Source organism: Corythoichthys intestinalis, chromosome 10 (genome assembly GCF_030265065.1).
Source record: "Corythoichthys intestinalis isolate RoL2023-P3 chromosome 10, ASM3026506v1, whole genome shotgun sequence".
NCBI classification, from domain to species: domain Eukaryota; kingdom Metazoa; phylum Chordata; class Actinopteri; order Syngnathiformes; family Syngnathidae; genus Corythoichthys; species Corythoichthys intestinalis.
In genome coordinates, this window is record NC_080404.1 from 32,672,624 (window position 1) to 32,694,356 (window position 21,733).

The 21,733-nt window shown below is 40.1% G+C and overlaps 1 protein-coding gene across 1 annotated transcript in view; it reads left to right on the plus strand.

Moving 5' to 3' along the window:
- Positions 1-21,733, plus strand: part of mgmt (O-6-methylguanine-DNA methyltransferase) — a 56,200-nt gene that overhangs the window by 22,245 nt on the left and 12,222 nt on the right. The window contains exons 3-4 of the mRNA XM_057849043.1: positions 12,481-12,644; positions 16,809-16,948. Coding sequence (XP_057705026.1) covers positions 12,481-12,644; positions 16,809-16,948 — 304 coding nt within the window. The remainder of the gene's footprint in view (positions 1-12,480; positions 12,645-16,808; positions 16,949-21,733) is intronic.

Genomic DNA, 21,733 nt, shown 5'->3' on the forward strand with positions numbered 1-21,733 from the left:
TAACGGTAATTTAAAAGAAGAAACACAAGCTTCTTTCTAATATCACTGTCATTGGTATTTCGGGGACGTGTGGCGCCTTTTTTTCAGTGCGACGTTCGTGCAGTGTTGAACACCTAACTCGTTTCGCAGTGTTGAACACCTAACTCGTTTCGCTTCAAAGTAAACTTTGTTTCTAAATAAAACATGGCTAGCACAAGGTATATGTGTCTGTGGTGCCTCCTGCAGATTACTAAAACAGTGTGGTTCGACAGAGCTCAAGATAGTATTTTGTTGGGTTGTACAGTGTACCGGTGTTCGGCAATTCCTTGCTACGTGGCGAAACGTCCTACACATTGCTCAGTGCTCTTGCGCAAACATTCGCACGCATGCGCACATCATTAAAAGCGGCAAGTACTCACTATTTTTGTTTTTATTGAGTTTTTTCTTACCTTTTCATTCCCTCTAAACTACTTTTTGCATGTATTACCCTCCCATACTTTTAACCATTGTGGGGTTTTTTTGTGGTAGCTTTAAAGCAGTTGACCACATTAGTCACGTAGCGTATTTAAACTGTCCTTATTTGATATAACTACATTTAAGTCTTTTACTAAGGCATTTTAGTGCGTTCTGCCTGTATGCCTCTAAACAAAACAAGTTGAGAGTGCACGGTAGTACTTTGAGTGTCAAATTCGCCTCATATAGGACGTTTCGCCGATGTAGACATTTTGGCAGAACGCCGGAACATATGTCCTCCACACCCTTCTCACCTCTTTAACCCCTGACCCATTTTCATGCCTGTATAATTAGTGTTATAATATGTGGACATAATTTATTAGTGAAGTGACGTTAACTCTTACAGCGCCATTTATGATAATAGACATCCAATTATCAAATCACCAGTAGTCATCTTAGTACAGTGATCCCTCGCTACTTCGCGCTCTCAGTCCATCGCAGATTTTTTTTTTCCCAATTAAAAAATAAATAAATAAATAAATACAGATGAGCGGACCCAATCTGATCACATAGTCTCACTCTCCCTCCTGCTCCTTTTCTTGGTCAGGCATTGCATTGGAGTTGCTTATTAAAGTTAACGATGACTGACTGCCATTATCTTGCCAGAGATGTCTGCAGGCATGCAAACTTGCCACCCTTTGGTGAAATTTCCCCGTTTTGAAAACAAAATGGGTATTTCTCCTGAATCACGTAGATCCGTGGAGAAAAAAATGGGGGGCGGGGGCATGTCAACGAGCGAGTGAAACCGTTAACTTCAAAACCGTAGCTCAAAACTACACTCTAGTCCTATGACCTAGACCTATCACCGCCACTCTCTTCTCGTGACAACAAATGACTGACAATAGTGAGAGACCGGAGCACAGTTATCACCAATCAGCAATGAGGAGGCCGAATCCCTCTCCATCCCAGCTTCTCTCCCGGACCTGTTGGAAACTGCGGCAAGGTAAGTGATTAATGTCAAAAATCGTTAACTTCTTAAAGCTAAAAGTTTGAGTGATGGCCTATACTAGTCTTCATAAATCATTCAATCGTGTCGTTCGATCATTTCCTGCGCTTGTAATAGCGGTGCAACGGTTTGCGGTTCAAAGCCGAACCATACAGTTCGCCCTGTACGGTTCAATACGCCGTTATGAACCGCGCCTTTCCGGTTTTGCAATTAATGTATTCCGAACGCTTGTGGAATGAATAGATCGAGCTCTGTGTGCCTGTGTGTGACGTGAAGCACCGCTGTGGAGAAATTCCCGGCCCGCAAATAAATGTCGGATCGCTGTCAAGCACCTGTGGAGAAGCCAAGTAATGCCCTCTCTCGCTTACGAGCGAAGTGAAAGTGAAACAAGAAAGAAAACAAAGAGCTATGGCGAGCGGAGGAGTGGAGAGACCGAATTTTGAGGAAGCACCGGCTTCTTTCAAATCTGCGGTGTGGCAACATTTTGGTTTCCCCGTAGACTACAATGCGGAGGGAGAGAAAATATTGAACAAGAAAAAAATTGCAAGCATTGCTCAGCGCTTGTTCCCCATTCTAATGGCAACACTTTTATATCATGACTCCGGTACCTCAGCCGGCATCATCCACAGATATCACTTTCTCAGGGTAGGACAACCCCGAAGATGACACCAGTGAAAACATTCGTTAATTTATTTGCAACGTTTGACCCGCGTTACATTGTTCCCTCGCGGACATATTTCTCCAACAACGTAATCCCCGACATTTATGAAGTGGCACGCAATGCCATCGAAGATGATTTCGCTAAAGCACACAGTTTCGCCCTGACCACTTATAGTTGGAAGTTGGACGTCCCATGCTACAGAGTGCTACTACCTAACTGTGACGGTCCACTATAATTCATACCTGTCAAATTGTACGGTCTCGTCGTAATTTGTACAAGTGAGCACTCATTTTTAAACGTGTACGCCGTACGTTACGTTCAAAATCTGCACGTTTTTCGTGCATTACGTTTTTTTTCCCACCCTTTCGGATTTGGTCACCGTTTCTGCAACGAGACAATGCGTTGGTTGAATGACGCGAGAAAAGTCAGAGACTCGGAGAGGGAAGAGTGTTTGTTGAGACGCTGTAGCAAATGCAATGCTAGGCTAGGTGGCTCCAATATTACCTGACTTAGCCGACAACATACAATCTACGCCTAGATATCTCATGCATATAGAACTACATGCAAAATGACAGACTCGATAGCGTTAGTAAACAGCCGCCATTTTAGAGCAGTAAACTTCTCAGAAAGGCTCTGTTGTAGTAAACCTTACGAGCGAACCTAAGCAACTTTTTATCTAAAATACTCCTAAATCGGCAAAATCTTGACTTGAGTCTATCTTTAAAGCAGTACTTCTCAAATAGTGGGGCGCGCCCCCCCAGGGGGGTGCAGAGTGATGCCAGGGGTGGCGCGTGTGACCTCGGGGAACATGCTTTTTTTTGGCCGTACTATAATAAAGTGTACTCGCACATCCACTCAGTGGGTGGCAGTGGCGCTCTCATTTTCAAAGTGAGCGCAGTATTTTTGAAGTAAGCAAGAGCACACGGAAGAGACTCATGAAGAGTTGGAGAGCTGTGCGCCGTTTTCAAAAGCCGTTTTCCGGCCGGTGTAGGTGCACTATCCTATTCCCCTCACTATCCACTCGCAGGGGCCTGCGCTTGTCAGTGACGTTACTTATTCTCGCTATATGTTTATACAACTTTAACATTTGTTAATAATACGCTCTGCGTGGAGTATCATCCATCGCTTTTCCTTTTTAAATGGGCACTTTTAAGCGAACGCAAGAAGTAACAACGGTAACATTTTTAAACAGGCATTTCACGGGACAGCATTTCCTCGGCCATTTATATAGCTTATATAGCGAGAGCGAGTGGATAGTGAGGGGAAGAGGATAGTGAACCTACACCGGACTCACGCAGCGACCCTCTGTCTTCTCCGGTTCTCACGTGTCCGCCCGAGAGGTGACATTTTCGGCTTGGGATCGTCACGACGACCACCCTCACCCACGGTTCTCCCTCGGCCGCCGAGAATGCGCTTTTTTCGGGCCTTTTGGCTTTGACATTTAATACAGTGGTAGACGAGGAAAGACCACTGTTTACTGTGTCTAAAAATGATTATAGCGGACAGCCGGAAGCCAAATCAATTAAGACGCCACTTAAAGACATTAGACCTCAATCTCATTGATAAGCCGCTTGGTTGTTTTTCACCGAAAACGTGCCGAATATTGCCAACAATCGCCCTGCTTTGTCAGTGTTATATCAGTAAACCAGTGAGCACTGTTAGCATGCTCAGTGCAAAATTACCCCACATCATTGCAAACTGGGAGGTGTGCTTTTTTTCCCTTGTATTCAGTTTTGTTTTTTCGATCAAATTTTTTGGCATATTGTCCTCATGAGTTAATGTTTCTAATCAATTTGAATTTGTTACTATTTACTGATTTTATTTTTCAGTATCAAATGGTCAAAAATGTACCTTGAGTGTATTTTTACAGTTTGGATGTGACTTTTTTTTTTTTTTTTTTTTTTTAATTCAGGCAAATTGATGCGCGTTAAGTCTTTTCTGTTACAAACAAAACAATGTTAATAAAGTTATACTTTATAAGTTGATCTGTTATTTTCTCTAATAGAAAAGAAGGATACAATGTGACGCAGAGGCGTACTTTTAATAGTAATATTATAGACAAATGATACTATTTACAGAGTTTGGGGGGCCGCGAAACATTTACGTCTTCCTTGGAGGGGCGTAGCAGAAAATAATTGAGAAGCACTGCTTTAAAGGATGAAACAGTTTTAAAATTTTCACGTCGAAAGTAGACAGGAACTAATGCAAAAACGGGATTAATTTTATCAACTTTAACGGTTGATTCACAACATTAAATGACCTCCAAACATAGCAAAGGTTACTATGTTTTTGTTTTTTTATTTATTTATTTTTTTTTATGGAAAAAAAACCCCCAAAAAACATGAAAGGTGTCACCAGTTACTTTGCCAAGTAACGTTTTTACTACTGTGTGTGTATTTCAGTAGTCAGTCACTACACTAGCCAAAGAGCTAAGAGGCATTTTAATAGTCAAAAATGTTTACATTTTAAGTGTTTATTTCATTTTTTTAAAAGCAAAATAAAGGCAGTTTAAAAAAAAAAAAAAAAAGCAAAACGCAAACCGAAACCGAACTGAAACCGTGATCCCAAAACCGAGGTTTAAACCGAACCGTGGGCTAGCTGATCGTTGCACCCCTAGCTTGTAATGGTGTCTATAACACAAGTATTCGCTTAATTTCTTGATAACTGACTTCAGATAGTCCTCGATATTTCACCGCCTCGTAGAACGCAGTTACTCGAGGTAGCTCTAACTGTGGAAGGGCTAACTAGCGCCTTTCACACTGGGCTTTGCTAGTAAAGTTAGCAAACGTCAGTTGGGATCTGAATTGTCGCCAGTTGGCGTTGTGACGAGTTATTTAAGACCCCTTTGTAAAGCGTTTGTTAACGATAAAAATAAATAAATTAATAAATAAATCATGAGCAATGAGGTAACTAGAGTGATGAACTAGTGCCTTCCATACAAGTCATGTTCAGGGCTTTGTTAGTAAAGTTCTGAATGGTCACCACTTATTTTTGACAACGAGTTATTTAAGGCCCCTATATACTCTACGATAATTACAGAAAGGGAAGAGTTTTGCCTTGTTGTGGAGGTTGTTTCATTTGTTTAGCCATCGAGAGTTTATCAAACCGGAGAGCTCCGCTACAGGTCGCATTTGAAAGTACCCCCATTCCCGCGCTGTTCGTACACACCTCCGTTCATAAAACAGCCTACAGGTGTACTTCTGTTTATTCAGTATGATGCCCTATCAATCGAAGTTAGGGACCATGGGACTAATTGCTTTGGTTGGATGTAAATAAAGTTATGATCACTACAGTTAATGCTTTTGAAGACTATTTTTTAAATTCTATCTATCTATCTATCCATCCATCCATCAATCCATCCATCCATCATCCATCCAACACATAATAGTTAAATGAATGGAATTTATACTGTACCTGTAAATTCATATTTTATGCTGTACAGCTGTTCTCTGCTTAATGCAAATGAGATATACTGTATATTTTATAATTTAGATTTTGTATAATTTGCTACTTATGTTAAATTATTATGTACTGTGTTTAATTCGAGATGTCTCTGGTTGCACTATGAAATGCACTTTTCCGCACATGCCGTGTGTCCATGTTACTTTGTCACCTTTTTCACCCCTAACCAGTTTGCATGCCTGTGTCTGGAAGCCGAAACTTCAAAGCGCCGCATGCGTCAATCAGCGTTTAATTTGTTAAAACAGTTGCTGTGGCAATTCATTGTGTGTAAGTGAGCAGCTTGAGCGGATTTGAGTGGACTCACTCAGTGAAACATTTAATATAGACAAGCATTTTTCTACTTTATTATTGTTAAAAAAAAAAAAAAAATTCGCTGGGACAGTAACATGTTTAAAACTTATCATAATTATTACATTTTGAAGTGCTTAAAAACATTTATTAAAATATATAAATACAAGTTTCTTATAAGATTGTTTTAATTAATATATTTCTTTAGTTAAACATGTCTTATATGCATCTATTTCCAATGCTAAATCTGAATAAATACATTTAACACACACACACAAAATACTGTATATATATTTTATTTTTTTATTTTTTTTGAGGAGGGCACTACTTCAGGGTTTTTCACTTATCGCAGTGGGTTCTGGTCCCCATTAACCGTGAAAAACAAGGGATCACTGTACCTCACAGTTCAAATGGATTGGACGTCTATTGCTGTCAATGACAGCCAATAAGTTAATATCAGATATATAAAAATCATAAGCAAAGCACAAAAACAACCTCAAACCATAAGAAAAACATTTTAGATTAAAGAAAGTAATCCTGTATATAAGGGGGGAAAAAATCACAAATTTGTTTCCAGGTTTTTCCATTTAAGTAATAGAGTGGCCATGTAACTACTATACATATGGTAATTTAAGCCAATCAGATAACTATAGAAAACAATCATTTGATTATCCACAATTATGAAACTGGCAAAATATACGGACAAGACTATTTATTGAGATCATCCTACACACTGTAAAATTTTGTGAAAACAGCAATGGAAAAGTAATGATAATCGTCCACAACGGAAAACATCAGTGACTTCTTTAAAACAATACTAAACAAAACTATTTTTTTCTGCCTATGCACAAGAAATGAAAACGTTTCTTCACCCTGGCTGCATTTAGTGTTGCTAAAGTCTTTTGAGTGACCTAACTGCAGTTTGCAGTATGTCCAAAACACGTTGAAAGAAAAGAAAATATCGACTGTTAAAAGGACCTCTGTGTATCTTCAAAAACAAATTCCTTCCCCATCTGGGATCTGTAAAATATGTGTCAAATGTGAGGTCATTTGAGCCAGTCAGCAACCTAAAGAAAGTCATTCCCGGAAAATGCGCAAAAATAACAAAAGTTTTGATAAAAAGCCAATTTTCAACAGTTGTGTGCATGTATGAAGAATAAATGTATGAATGAACATATGTTGAAATGAATTATAGTCTCCACCTGGCATAGAAAAGCAATATATCCGAGCCAAACAGAAACCTTAAAAAAATGAATCAGCACGATAACATTGGGAAGTGGAGGAAGAGTGGAATCATATTCCACGGTATATGTGGCTTATTAGTTAAGTTTTTATATTAAATTCGTGGTTATGACAGTAATTACATATTAAACACAATTTAAAAAGGTAGTAAACAATGATTTAATTGAAACACACAAAAAAATTTCTCCCACATGAGCATGTCCCTTCTCTGTAGCTGTAGTTTTGTAGAAATCTATGCAGTGACCTAACCACAGTCTGCATGTGGCCAAAACGCAGAAAAATGTGCATTGTTAAAAATACCCAAGTGTATTTTTAAAATCAAATTCCTCCTCCATTGTAGAACTAATGTGAGGTCATTTAGCCAAAAATGCTGACGAAAGTCTTTCCTGCAGAAGGCATCAGAAGTGATGTTTTCAGTGACTCAGACCGTATTCTCTTTTTGGATTAAAGGTCATAAAAATCCAGAATTTTATACTAAAAATATATGTTCCCCGTGCCAAGGTGATGTCTTAACATTTTCCTACCCAATCAGAATTCTGATATGTCATTCTTTGAAAAGGCATTGTAATAACATACCGTATTTTCTGCACTATAAGGCACACCACAGTATAAGGCGTACCTTCAATGAATGGCCTATTTTAAAACTTTTTTCATATATAAGGCGCACTGCATAGAATAGACGCTACAGTAGAGACTGGGGTTACGTTATACATTCATTAGATGGCTGTGAGACCTGTTGCGGCTCAATATTGATTCATATATATATAAGGCACACCGGATTATAAGGCGCACTGTCGGGTCTTGAGAAAATTTTAAGGCTTTTAGGTGCGCCTTATAGTGCAGAAAATACCGTAACAATTCACCAAAAAAAAAGTTTTCACTGACCAATGTGTGAATTTAGCTGTCGTATCTCTGGATTAACCTTTTATTGCGCAAGTGACTACTTTTGATAATTAAAAAAATAAATTAGTAAAGACCTGGCGTCCACATATGATGACATCACATTTTAGGTTATGTAGGTCAATAATACAAGTGTGGCTTAGATGACCCCAAATGTGATGACCACATTCAGTGTGTGGACACTGGGTCTCAATGATGAATCATATTTTTATTATTAACTAATTGGCAGCCATTGAGTAGTAGAGGGCCAATCCATTTTGACTGGGAGAAGGTGGCAGCAAATATTTCTGAGCATTCACAGTCATTTCTCCCAGTTGAACACACACACAGATATATATACTGTATACATATGTAAATATATATGTATACACACACACAGTGGTATAAAAAAGTATCTGAACCTTTTGGAATGTCTCATATCTCTGTATAAAATCACCATCCAATTTTATCTGATCTTTGTCAAAATCACACAGATTATAAAACAGTGTCAAACAACCCAGACATTTAGAGGTTTACATATTTAATGAGGATAGTATGCAAACAATGTCAGAAGTAGGGAAAAATAAGAAACTGAACCGTCACATTTAATATTTTGTGGCCCCCCCCTTTGGCAGCAATAACTTCAACCAGATGCTTCCTGTAGCTGCAGATAAGTCTGGCACATCGATCAGGACTAATCTTGGCCCATTCTTCCCTACAAAACCGCTGTAGTTCAGTCAGATTCCTGGGATGTCTGGTATGAATCGCTGTCTTTAGGTCGTGCCACAGCATCTCAATTGCGTTCTGGACTTTGACTTGGCCACTCCAGAAAGTGTGTTTTGTTCTTCTGAAACCATTCTGAAGTTGATTTACTTCTGTGTTTTGGTTCATTGTCTTGTTGGAGCATCCATCCTCTTTTTAGCTTCAAGAGTCTGACAGATGGCCTCAGGTTTTCCTGCAAAACATCCCGATAAAACTTTTGAATTCATTCTTCCATTAATGATTGCAATTTGTCCAGGCCCTGAGGTAGCAAAACAACCCCAAATCATGATGCTCCCTCCACCCTGCTTCACGGTGGGGATGAGGTGTTAATATTGGTGAGCTGTTCCATTTTTCCTCCAAAAATGACGTTGTATGTTATTCCCAAACAATTCACTTTAGTTTCATCAGTCCACAAAATATTTTGCCAAAACTTCTGTGGAGTGTCTAAGTGCCTTTTTGCGGACATTAATAGAGCAACAATTCTTGGCCATAGTTTTCCACATAGTTGACGTGTGCACAGAGATATTGGACTGTGTCAGTGATTTCTGTAAGTCTTTCTTAGCCCGCTTGATAGATTGATAGATTTTCATCTCATTTAAACTGGGAGGGCTGGCTGGCTGTGAATGCTCATCTTTCAATGCCATTGACGGGGCAAATGTCCAATCCATTCTGAAAGGACGAATGATCGCTGCAAACCCTCCCAGTCAAAATGTAAAGATGTCAGTGGCAGCTAGTGAGTTAAATGAGTGCCCTGTAAAGGGTGAAAGACAAAAAGACATGTACTGTACTGCATGTGTGAAAAATACAGCTCAAACAATTACTTGAATAATTCGAGTAACTCGATTTTAAAAATTGATCAAGGAAGTTTCAACCATGCATGAATAGAGAGGTAACGATAGGGTGACCAAACGTCCTCTTTTGCCCGGACAAGTCCTCTTATCACGTGCTCTCCGGAGCGTCCAGCCGGGTTTCATAAATTCATGAAAATGTCCGTTTTTTATGATTTTTCACGGGACCAATTTGAAGAGAATCCCTCCGGCCACTAGGGGTCAGTGCCTGCCTGCGTTGGCGTGGCTCCTACTAGTGGGGGCGGGAGAAGGAGTAGATCTTCTTCTTGTTTTTTGTTGGCAGTTTACCCTGTTTCATGGGGAATTACCACCATCTACTGACGGTTTGGCAAGAGATTAGACTACAGTAAGGAGTTCAATAAAGAGTTCTAAGACGTGGCTCCATACACCTTTCTGTAAATTTATCTCCTGTTAATGTCGATCATGTGCTTCTGTTGTATATTGGGTTATATGTGTACACAGAGATGCAGTACATTGTATGAGTCTTGTAATTGTTCTGTGTTCGTTTATTTGGTTAGTGTTATATTCTGAGTAGCTGTGTTTCTTATGAGGGTTTTTTTTTTTTTTTTTACGATAATTACGTATATTATGGCAACTGTTGACTTCTGTCGGAGATTTGTACTGGCCTAATCTGTAAAATCCTGTTTGGTGTCTCATCGTTGCGCTGCCGATGATTGTAAACTTTTATAGCAAAGTTTGATTTTGCCTCGGGTCCCGGTACTCGCTAATAGGGTAGCTACCAGTGAGCTCAGCCGCGCTATGCATAATGGGCTATGTAGTTTTGAACTGCTGCGTTTGGAAACATTGAATAGATTGTCAGTTTATTTCGGTTATTGTTTGCGTACAATCTAGAACATTGAATGACAATAAAAATTGAGTGGGAATAGTAATTTGTCAACGACAATTGTCGTGATAGTAATTTATAAAAATGTTGAGTTGGCACATAGCGTACTGTGTGTGTGTATTGACTGGACTACATTTCCATGGGTCTGCATATATACTGGACTGTCTCAGAAAATTAGAATACACAATATTCTAATTTTCTGAGACAGTCCTGTATATTGTTCTATGTAAAGGACGTCAGCCAAGGTCGGCCCCCCACATTTTTACCACGCCAAATCTGGTCCCCTTTGCAAAAAGTTTGGACACCCCTGCTTTAAATGGTGGATTAATGTACAGGACTGTCTCAGAAAATTAGAATATTGTGTATTCTAATTTTCTGAGACAGTCCAGTATATATATATAATTATTATTATTATTTTTTTTTTAATTGCTTGATCTTTTTTTAGGAAGAATCAAGCCTGTTGAGTAACCAATTGAGTAAAAAAATATTTCCATATAATATATAATGTATACTATATGGCAATAGGCCTGTTTTTTTTTTTTGTTGCTTTTTTTTATTATTATATATATATATTTTTTTTTTATAAAACTGAATTTTTCGATCCAGATGGAGGAGGCACACTTTAAATATATTAAATTGATATAGGCATCTTTGAGTGAACTTCGAGTAAAATCCAAGTATCTCGAGGCCGTGCCGAGTGTCCTCGTTTTTTTGGAAATCAAAATATGGTCACCCTAGTTAACGACGAAGAAGCCGACCAAAGCGAATAGAAAGGCACCAAGAAAAAGCAGAAAATGTCAAAAGTGTGGGAGCATTTCAAGCTGGAAACCAAGGCGAACACAGTTTAATGTATTCAGTGTAACACAGCGCTTGCCTACCACTACAGCATGTCCTCAATGCTGCAGCTCAACCGAAGGCACCCCGTTTACTCCGAGAGCGGAGGCGCGATACTCGTGACAAGGTAAAATTCTGTTAACATAGCACTAATAAATAAGATTAATGTTACTGTACCTTGCTAACGTAATGTGTGCCTTGCGGAGGGCTAGGTTTCTATCAATTATGACTACTGTCGATGCGTGGCTAACATGTCTTTCACACGGGCTTAATTTTATCTGTAAAAACAGTGCTGTAGAGGGATGAGGGTGTAAAATAAAAACATAATAAAGGTAACTCTCAATTTTAGCTCAGTGGTCATTGATGGATAAAACACCAAGTAGCACTGGTGCCTCATGTGCTCCAAATACAGCATGTATCATACGTTTACTGTATTTTAATCACTGCAAAAACTAAGTTTTTACCAGGATTTACAATTTAGACTAGAAGTTAAAATTGGCTTGACACAAATGGAAATTCAATTGAAAAACACGAGAAAGACACCTAACTTTCAAGTGATGTGTGTTATCAAGCGTCTTGATATTTTTAGGTAAGAAATAAGAATTTGTTAAATGGAATCTTATGTTTTTTGACTGAAAGCAGTGAATTTGTTGTTGTTATTTCCAGTCACATCTGAAATGCATTTTTTGGCTATTTCACATCTGAAATGCATTTTTTGGCTATTTTCAACAACGTACTTCTAAGATAAAGACATTGATTGTATAAAAATGGTTCAATATTAGGTGAAATGTCTTGTTTTCTCATATATATTTATAATTGCTCTTTACAAAAAAAAAAAAAGTTTTGGCCGATTTTGATTAATCGATGGAATTTTTCAGTAGAATACTCGATCACTAAAATATTTGATAGCTGCAGCACTAGGGAAAAATGTATATTCTTCTTAATGCATGTGTTTCAAGTGCTTAGGTTATAATGTCTTTACATTACTTCAGCCTGTTTTTTTATTCTTCACTTGAAGCAGAGTGACAGAAGTGTGGCGTAACTTTGTAAATGACCATGTATCCCGTAACAACTTCCATTTCATTCAGTAAATTATGTCATTCTGTGCCGGCGTGACCCCGCGGGCATCTAGTTACACCCTTGTGGCATATTTTAGCAATGTCTAGAGCAGGAATGTCAGATTACGATGGCTCTTCTGAACCCCCACCTCGTCTCCCGGCAGGAGCGGCGAGACCCCCCCGAGCTGCCGCGTGGTCAACGGCGGCCCGAAGGAAACGAGCCCTGAGTTGCAGCGCTGCGTCGAATGGCTCCAGGCGTACTTCGGCGATCCGCGCAGCACTGGGAGTCTCCAGCCGCCCGCCTTTCACCACCCCGCCCTGAGAGCAGGTCTGTCATGGATAAATATTTGCAGAGCCGTGGCCGGGATCAGCCTTTCACTCTTAATTGTCAGTTACATCACTTACACTCACTGGCGCTCTGTGTTTATAATGAAGTATTTTATAGCTGGAAGAGAGAGGGAGGGCAGAATAGAACACAGAGCTGTAACTTGGTTCAGTAATCTGTGGCGGCTCTTACCACGCGTGTTAGTCTTGGCAAGCTTTCCCATGATTCTTGGCACATTCTTTGAAACTGATCGAATTCCACTCTTGACATTTTCAGACAGGAAGCACTTTTTTTCTTCTTTCCCCGCGCTTTTTTTAATGAGAACATGTGAATGGTAGTAAAGTTTGAATGAACTCATTGTCGGCGCTGGGCAGACACCTCGGTACGAGCGTGCCCCCCAAAGTAAGGGGAGAGAATTAGTGTCCTTTCACACCATGTGTGTGAATGATGCGGTGCGCCGGATAAAGACCGAAATTCTTTAATTGTGTTTGTATCGAGGTAACAAATAACGCCGATGCCTGACGAGCCATATTTGAACTGGTAAAGTTCACAGGCTTTGTCGCGCCGTCGCATGAAAGATTTTCCAAAGCGCTCATTTAGACGCAGAATCACACCTACACATGGAAAAAGCAAGCCCTCTAATATATGCATTTAACAATTGTGTCTGCCTTCCTTTGCAATCAGGCCTCCCTTTCCCTCTAATTTCATGCAGACCCGCAGTGCTTGAGTGATGGCATTTTCAATGAGCAGGTACTCCGTCGAGACCCCCGTATACAGCTACAGAGTCCCACGCTCCCGCAAAGGCAATGCAGAAATACATCAGGACCAATTACGATATCACCTTTCAGTGCGATTCCCTTCGCCACCAAGTGCTTGTGTACCAGCCCCAGGCTCTTTCAAATCGCATCTCATCTCAAGTCTTTGGGGTTTTAATTAAATTTCAGGATAGATGGAATTCTTCATTAGTACCTGATCTGAATAGGTGATTGTGCTGTGTTGCACCTCGCCTCCCTCGCCTGTTGTTTTGGGGCTCGGTAAATACAGGGTTTAGGGCCGGATTACTCTCAGTAGTGGCAACCATGGCCCGCGCGTGTATAAAAATGTTAAATGTTTGCATCAAGAGTATTTGTCTTTTGAGGAAGGACAATAGAGGGGTGGGTTGTTGTTTTTTCTTGTTAATTCATAAGTACGAAGCTTTGGCTCATTGTTGCGCAAGCTGCGATTCGTACATGGGAAGCAAGCAGGGGGAAAAAAAACAAAAAACAAGTTTAATCAGGTCATTACAATCTGTGACAACCAACTTTTGTTTGCTCAGTTATCTTGCGGGAGAGCCTCAATGCGACAGCACTCTCGCTACACTTGTCATGTAATATTGAGTTGTGACCTTCGCTTGAAGTGTTGCCATGTTTATTTACACGTTTCTGACAAAACAAGCCACTTTTCATATTAGCTGTCACCATATACCTGAGCCGCAGAGGTGACATGAAAGGAGAACCGAGGTGCCGGTTTCCACTGCGTCTTGACTGATTGTCAGACGCAACATCACACGCAAGTTTGGTCCTCTGAGGTACGGGGACTGGCGAGTGCGTGCGTGTGTCATTCACGCTCCTCGTGCGTGTGTGTGTGTGTGCGCGCGCATCCCCCCCTTTCCCACCACTACCTTCAGGAAAAACACAGACACCACCGTGGGTTCTTAAAACGATGCATATTCTTATCTCATTAATTATACATCCATATGTAACAGACGAGAGGATCTTAGTCTCAGTAAGCGGCGCGGGGAATGTGCAGAAAAGAGGGGGGTCCAGGCTATGGGGGTTGCTATTGGTGGGGGGCTTACAGGGGCGCTCTTCAAAGCCCAAATGACTGCGTTCCTGCAGGAGCCTGAACCTCCCCCTGAGCGCAGCGCAGGGCGAGATGAGACACTCACCAGGCCTCGCCCCTGTGATGTGGAGAGGAATTAGGGAAATGAACGTTTTCAGAATATCGAATAATCAAAGAATCATCAGCACCCCGTCAGCCTTCAAACACGTGGATCCCTCAAGACTCGAGAGACACTTTGACTGGGAGTCAAAGTCTTCCCTCCTATTAGACACAAAGGATAATGAGGTAGCTGCATTTCCACCATTGTCGTTTTTTTTTTTTTTTTTAATACACCCCCCCCCCCCCCCCCCCCCCCCCATTCTTGCAAGCGTACGCGACGAGGTGACTGTCAGCTGGAAGTCATCACAGTCAATCCATCATTAGCACGCTTGATGGAATTCACTTTTATTGTGCTTTTCCCTCCTTCTTTCAAATTGCTCTCATATCCAAAATGAGGAAATCCATCATAGGAGTCAATAACTTCATAATGACTAGATCCCTTCGATCTGGCTCTCCCCGCGCTATTACCTGGCCTCCTGGTCGGTAATGACCTGTGACATAATTATGTGCATGAGTGTAAACATGTAAGTGGTTCCTCTCAACTTTTATTTAAACAATTGACATCACTGCACCTGATCTAAAGAGGGTCCTGACCTCAGACACAGCGTATTAGTCTCTTTATGAAGTACGGCGCTGGGGGGACCGCCGCTTTCCTCCACCGACCCATGAGAAGCCTCTGTCACCGACGCTGATGAAGGCAGCGTTATTTAACCTCTAGAGCCACCTCTTCTTTCTTGCAGCTGGAAGTCTGTCGGGAAAATAGGCTGCCCGGTATTAGTTGAGGGAAGGAAAAAAAGGTAAACAACAGCTTGTACTGTAGCTGCTTTTAGGTTAAAGCGCCGACTTTCGGTTGTTTGCAGGGAAACATCAACACGGGATTTCTCAGCGCTAAAGTCTGGGCAAACTGTCGTCTGCATATCAGTGACAAAGCGATATCAATATGCACATCACGCAGGCCGAAAGTGACTTACTTTCGTGAGGGGGAATAATGCATAAAGGAAATTTGGGAGGGAGCGAGGGGGGGGGGGGGGTGTATCTTCTCTCGTCATAACATTGGCTCTGTCTGTGTAAGGGCCCGTCATCTCGTTGACAGCGTGATTATTACCTGAAAAATTATTAAACAGTACCTACGGGCCTTGTTCAAGACAAAGAACTCACATGGGTGCGCATCAATCAAATGTATCCCCTTTAGGTTTTACACTTATTCCCCCCAGTTTAGGCAAATTGCCTTGTTCGCGTTGCTTTGTGTAGCAGAGAGTGACTATGAGGTAGCGAGGGAGCCTGGGGAGCAAAGGATGTTCACTCTGTAGAAGTGAGACAGGGGTGTGACATGTTTTCACACAATGCCAATTTAGGGGGATTTCTCCTAGATCACTTGTCATGTGCTCTCTTAGACCATATAAATGAGAGAGAATGGGAGATCACTAATTGAATTTTTATGACTGAGTACACGCGCTCGTGTATACCAGACGAAGTTCACCCCCTCTTGATAACGAGACCATTGTTCCCGCGTACGGTTCTCTTACGAGCAAAGTGTTGTTCACTTGCTACAAAAGCTCAGTTCCGGAACGTCTCAAGGTTTTTGCGTGTGCGCCTAGACAAACATGCCTCGCCGCCACTGGCTGGTAATCCATCAAAAAAAAAAAAAAAGATAAAGCTACTGCTAAAGTGCTAATGAAATCAGAGCTGTTAATGTGGCCGGTTAAGCTGCAGATGATTTGAAGAATTCTGCCATTTAAGTGGAGATGATATAATGAATCTACTCTGAATAGAAAGCAATTAAAAGGACAAATTGGTCTGATTAACCTCAAAGTCATCCTGCTGCCACAAATGGTATGCAACATTCAAATTATTATTATTAAAAATCTGGAGCAGATTTGCCGTCTTTTTGGCCTCTCTTAATCCTTTTAAATGAAGGAGCCAACTTTTTTAATTTTAGCTGTGACCTTTCAGTGCATAACCTAGATTTTTTTCTCCTCCTGCCATGGAAATAATTTTCTCACATCAGCTACTGTACTGTATTATTACTAGTGCGAAGGTCAAATGGAGGGACTTCCATGTATTTAGCCGGGATATGGGCACTTACTGGTGAATTAATCCATGTTGAATGTGTCAAACTTTTAATTTGTGCACTTCAAGTGCTGCCATCCATGTTGTTTTAAATGTATTTCTTCATGCCTATCTCTTGTCAACTGTCAGACTGATTGATTAGATTAGAAAATTGACGCTTTTTTTTTCTTCCTGCAGACACTTTCACCAGTCGCGTGCTGCACATCCTGTTCAGAGACATTAAAATCGGGGAGACAGTCTCCTACAAACGCCTGGCTGAGATGGCGGGAAACCCCGGTGCGGCGCGGGCGGTGGGCGGAGCCATGAGGAAGAACCCGGTACGTGTGATTGACGGGTTTCCCGTTCCCACACATTTGGTGTGATTAAAGGGAAGATCAGCAATTGTCTATTGCGTGTGGATACAGAGTCATGCTGTTTCCAAAGGAAATGATTAGTGATAATGAGGCATTTTGACCTTAAATAATGAGCCACAGTAAGTTTATTGATTAGCACAAATGAAACGTGACGTAAGCAGTTGTTATGAAGAATATGTGATGTATATTTTCTGTCCTTCTGATGTACCTTTTGTAAGTATTTAGGAGCATGATAGGAATCTGAGCTCACCTAGCCATTAATTTAAAAAGCACAATTGTGTTGGAGTCAATGTGGCAGTTGCATCCAAAAGTTCTGCCTTGACAAAAGTGCCAGAACAGTTATAAAATGTGTTAATTTAACAAAATGCTCGATTCTTGTAGGACTTCACTGCCTGATATTCATTTATTGTATTTAATCCTTGTTTATTCAGGTAGGGATACGTTTCTAATATTGTACTTTACATTATATTGTAAATTAATAAGACAGAAATATGTATTCTTAACTCATTGGCTGTTATTGATGGTAATAGAAGTCTAATCCATTTGAACTAGGAGGGTTGGCAGTGTTTGAAACAGCGATCGACCGCTATAAGTTTTTCAGGACTGATACCGAATATTAGTAGTTAAAGTAACCGATTTTTGGAGCCGATATTCATTTGCAGTAAAAGTATACAAATGGGTGTAAAAAATTGAAAAATGAAACCTCTGAAGTTTCTTTTAGGCATTGAAATGCCTAAAGCATGTTTATTGAAACACACAAAAAAAATAATCCTAGAGTCAGAAACATCTTCTATAAAGTGCTAATAAAAGGTTAAATAAGTAGCTCTCCGGAGTAAAACTTGTTCCCCCCTCAAAAAGTTTTAAACATGTTACTGTCCCACCGTGCCGCTTTCAAAATGCTAATTAATCTTAAACAAGAATAACGTGGAAAAAAAGTTGTCTTTATTAAACACTTCATTGAGTGAGTCCAGTCAAATCCACTCACTGCTGAGAACAGCTGCGCACACATACACAATGAGTTGCCACAGCACACTAGTGTTTAACAAGCTAAACGATGATTGACACATTCGGCATCTTTGGAGGTAGCACTGCCAAGCTAATCTGGCAAGAACAAAACTTCAACGCCTGCCAATCATCCTTAACTTTAACAAGCAAAACTCACAGTGCACTGCTAACCAAGAAAAGCTGCAGGAGGGAGAGTGAGCCTGTACGAGCATGAAGCAGAAAAACATTTTTTTGAATTAAAAACCCTATCCTTTTCACCCGATTCCAATCCTCTGAAAAATGGCACTATTCCTAGTGCCTATTAGAGGCGTACGAAATTTCCGATTCTTAGATCTTAGTGATTCGGCCGTGCAAGAGTCGAGAACGATTCACAAACATCTAAATTCCGATTATTTGATTATACCAGATAAAGCGGAACTGAAATACAGTCGCGGTCTTCGGGACACATCAATAAAATCATAATAATCATCAATAATTGATTTATAACGGAATCGTAGCCGCTGAATCGTAATCGACTCGTTAGGTGTGCCAAGATTCTCATCTCTAGTGCCTATCCCTAGTTTTAAATAGACTTTTTCCTATTGGCCGGTCGGATTAAAAAAAGGGCCGATACCGATATACGTCAAATTTCCAAATATCGCCCCGATATATCGGCCGGCCGATATAGCAGTCTATCTTTAGTTTGAACATCAAGTTCAAATGAATTGGACGTATACCAGTGACAAACTAATTTAAATTCACAACAGAAAGATGATAGCAGGGGTCAGCGACCTTCTTAAAACTGTGAGAGTAGCAGAAAATATTAGCCTTAATTTCTTTGAAGACACTGATAATACCTTATCAGGGTTTCCCCTAGGATGTTTTGAAGCTGTGGTGGTGGTTGGCTGAATCGGAGGCGGACAGCCTCACCATGTCGCGCCGGCGGCGAAATTTTTTCACATCATGACGAATGAAAATTTTTTTGAACATTTTTTTTCCTAGAAGAACCATATCAAAGATTTATTTTCAAAGTTTGCATTCTGCATGGGAACACTTGATTTTCCTGGATTTTAAAAAAAAAAAAAAGAAAGAAAAAAAAAAAGAATTTGAGGGCTCTTTCATAAGGGAAATCAGCAATGGGTGGTCTATTTATTGTCAATGTGAGGCATGCTGCCAGATGGTCCCCCTGCAGCCTGTCTTCACCTATACAAGCTTTAAAAAAAAAAAAAAAAAAAAGGGGATCTAGGAACTGAAGACACACAAGCATCTCTAACATACATTGTACAGTTCTGTACATTGTGCAGTTGACCAAATATATTATATATTACTCTGACAATTGCAGAGAAATCTCTCTCACAGTTCACTCTTGAGATCAGCGTGTTGAAAACGTCTATTGATATTCTTTACCAGGCCATCCATATATGGCTCCATTATCTAAATATTATGACACCAAAAAAAATTGTAACATTTTTAATTGAAAAAAATGGAAATCTATTTGATTCCCTACATGTAATATTAATTATTAATTGTAATATTAATTTACACACAATTTTCCGGTTGTTTTAAAGTTGGTCCCTAGTGCAAACTGATATGAATAATTATAATAATAATTAGAGCTGGGAATCTTTGGGCACCTAACGATTCGATTACGATTATGATTCAAAGGCTCCGCTTCGATTATAAAACGATTATTGATGCACCCCCCTCCTTTTTTTTTTTTTTTTTTTTAATGTTTTGTACATTAATTCCAAAATTGTTCAAAAATCCTCTCAGGCTAAACCAAACTACTATTTCAGTATCAAGTTAACATATAACAGTAAACAAATATACAAAAATAACAGAAAATAAAAAAACTCCAATCCCTATTCTGTATCAGCAGCTTTAAACTCCATTCAATTATTTTAATGTTGTGAATCAACTGTTACAGTTGTTAAAATTGCTCCCGTTATTCGATAATATCCCTTCTGTCTACTTTTGTCAAAGTTTTAAAACTATTTCATCATTTAAAGATAGATTCAAGACAAGATTCTGCCGATTTAGGAGTATTTTAGATAAAAAGTTAATTAGGTTCACTACAACAGAGCCTTCTAGAGAGGTCTACTGCTTTAAGATGGCATTTTGAATCTAGTTCTACATATACAGTGCCTTGCAAAAGTATTCGGCCCCCTGGAATCTTGCAACCTTTCGCCACATTTCAGGTTTCAAACATAAAGATATGAAATTTAATTTTTTTGTCAAGAATCAACAACAAGTGGGACACAATCGTGAAGTGGAACAACATTTATTGGATAATTTAAACTTTTTTAACAAATAAAAAACTGAAAAGTGGGACGTGCAATATTATTCGGCCCCTTTACTTTCAGTGCAGCAAACTCACTCCAGAAGTTCAGTGAGGATCTCTGAATGATCCAATGTTGTCCTAAATGACCGATGATGATAAATAGAATCCAAATGTGTGTAATCAAGTCTCCGTATAAATGCACCTGCTCTGTGATAGTCTCAGGGTTCTGTTTAAAGTGCAGAGAGCATTATGAAAACCAAGGAACACACCAGGCAGGTCCGAGATACTGTTGTGGAGAAGTTTAAAGCCAGATTTGGATACAAAAAGATTTCCCAAGCTTTAAACATCTCAAGGAGCACTGTGCAAGCCATCATATTGAAATGGAAGGAGCATCAGACCACTGCAAATCTACCAAGACCCGGCCGTCCTTCCAAACTTTCTTCTCAAACAAGGAGAAAACTGTTCAGAGATGCAGCCAAGAGGCCCATGATCACTCTGGATGAACTGCAGAGATCTACAGCTGAGGTGGGAGAGTCTGTCCATAGGACAATCAGTCGTACACTGCACAAATCTGGCCTTTATGGAAGAGTGGCAAGAAGAAAGCCATTTCTCAAAGATATCCATAAAACGTCTCGTTTAAAGTTTGCCACAAGCCACCTGGGAGACACACCAAACATGTGGAAGAAGGTGCTCTGGTCAGATGAAACCAAAATTGAACTTTTTGGCCACAATGCAAAACGATATGTTTGGCGTAAAAGCAACACAGCTCATCACCCTGAACACACCATCCCCACTGTCAAACATGGTGGTGGCAGCATCATGGTTTGGGCCTGCTTTTCTTCAGCAAGGACAGGGAAGATGGTTAAAATTGACGGGAAGATGGATGCAGCCAAATACAGGAACATTCTGGAAGAAAACCTGTTGGTATCTGCACAAGACCTGAGACTGGGACGGAGATTTATCTTCCAACAGGACAATGATCCAAAATGGTTAAAAAAATAAACGTATCCAGGTGTTAGAATGGCCAAGTCAAAGTCCAGACCTGAATCCAATCGAGAATCTGTGGAAAGAGCTGAAGACTGCTGTTCACAAACACTCTCCATCCAACCTCACTGAGCTCGAGCTGTTTTGCAAGGAAGAATGGGCAAGAATGTCAGTCTCTCGATGAGCAAAACTGATAGAAACATACCCCAAGCGACTTGCAGCTGTAATTGGAGCAAAAGGTGGCGCTACAAAGTATTAACGCAAGGGGGCCGAATAATATTGCACGCCCCACTTTTCAGTTTTTTATTTGTTAAAAAAGTTTAAATTATCCAATAAATTTTGTTCCACTTCACGATTGTGTCCCACTTGTTGTTGATTCTTGACAAAAAATTAAAATTTTATATCTTTATGTTTGAAGCCTGAAATGTGGCGAAAGGTTGCAAGGTTCAAGGGGGCCGAATACTTTTGCAAGGCACTGTATATGATATCTACAGTAACCG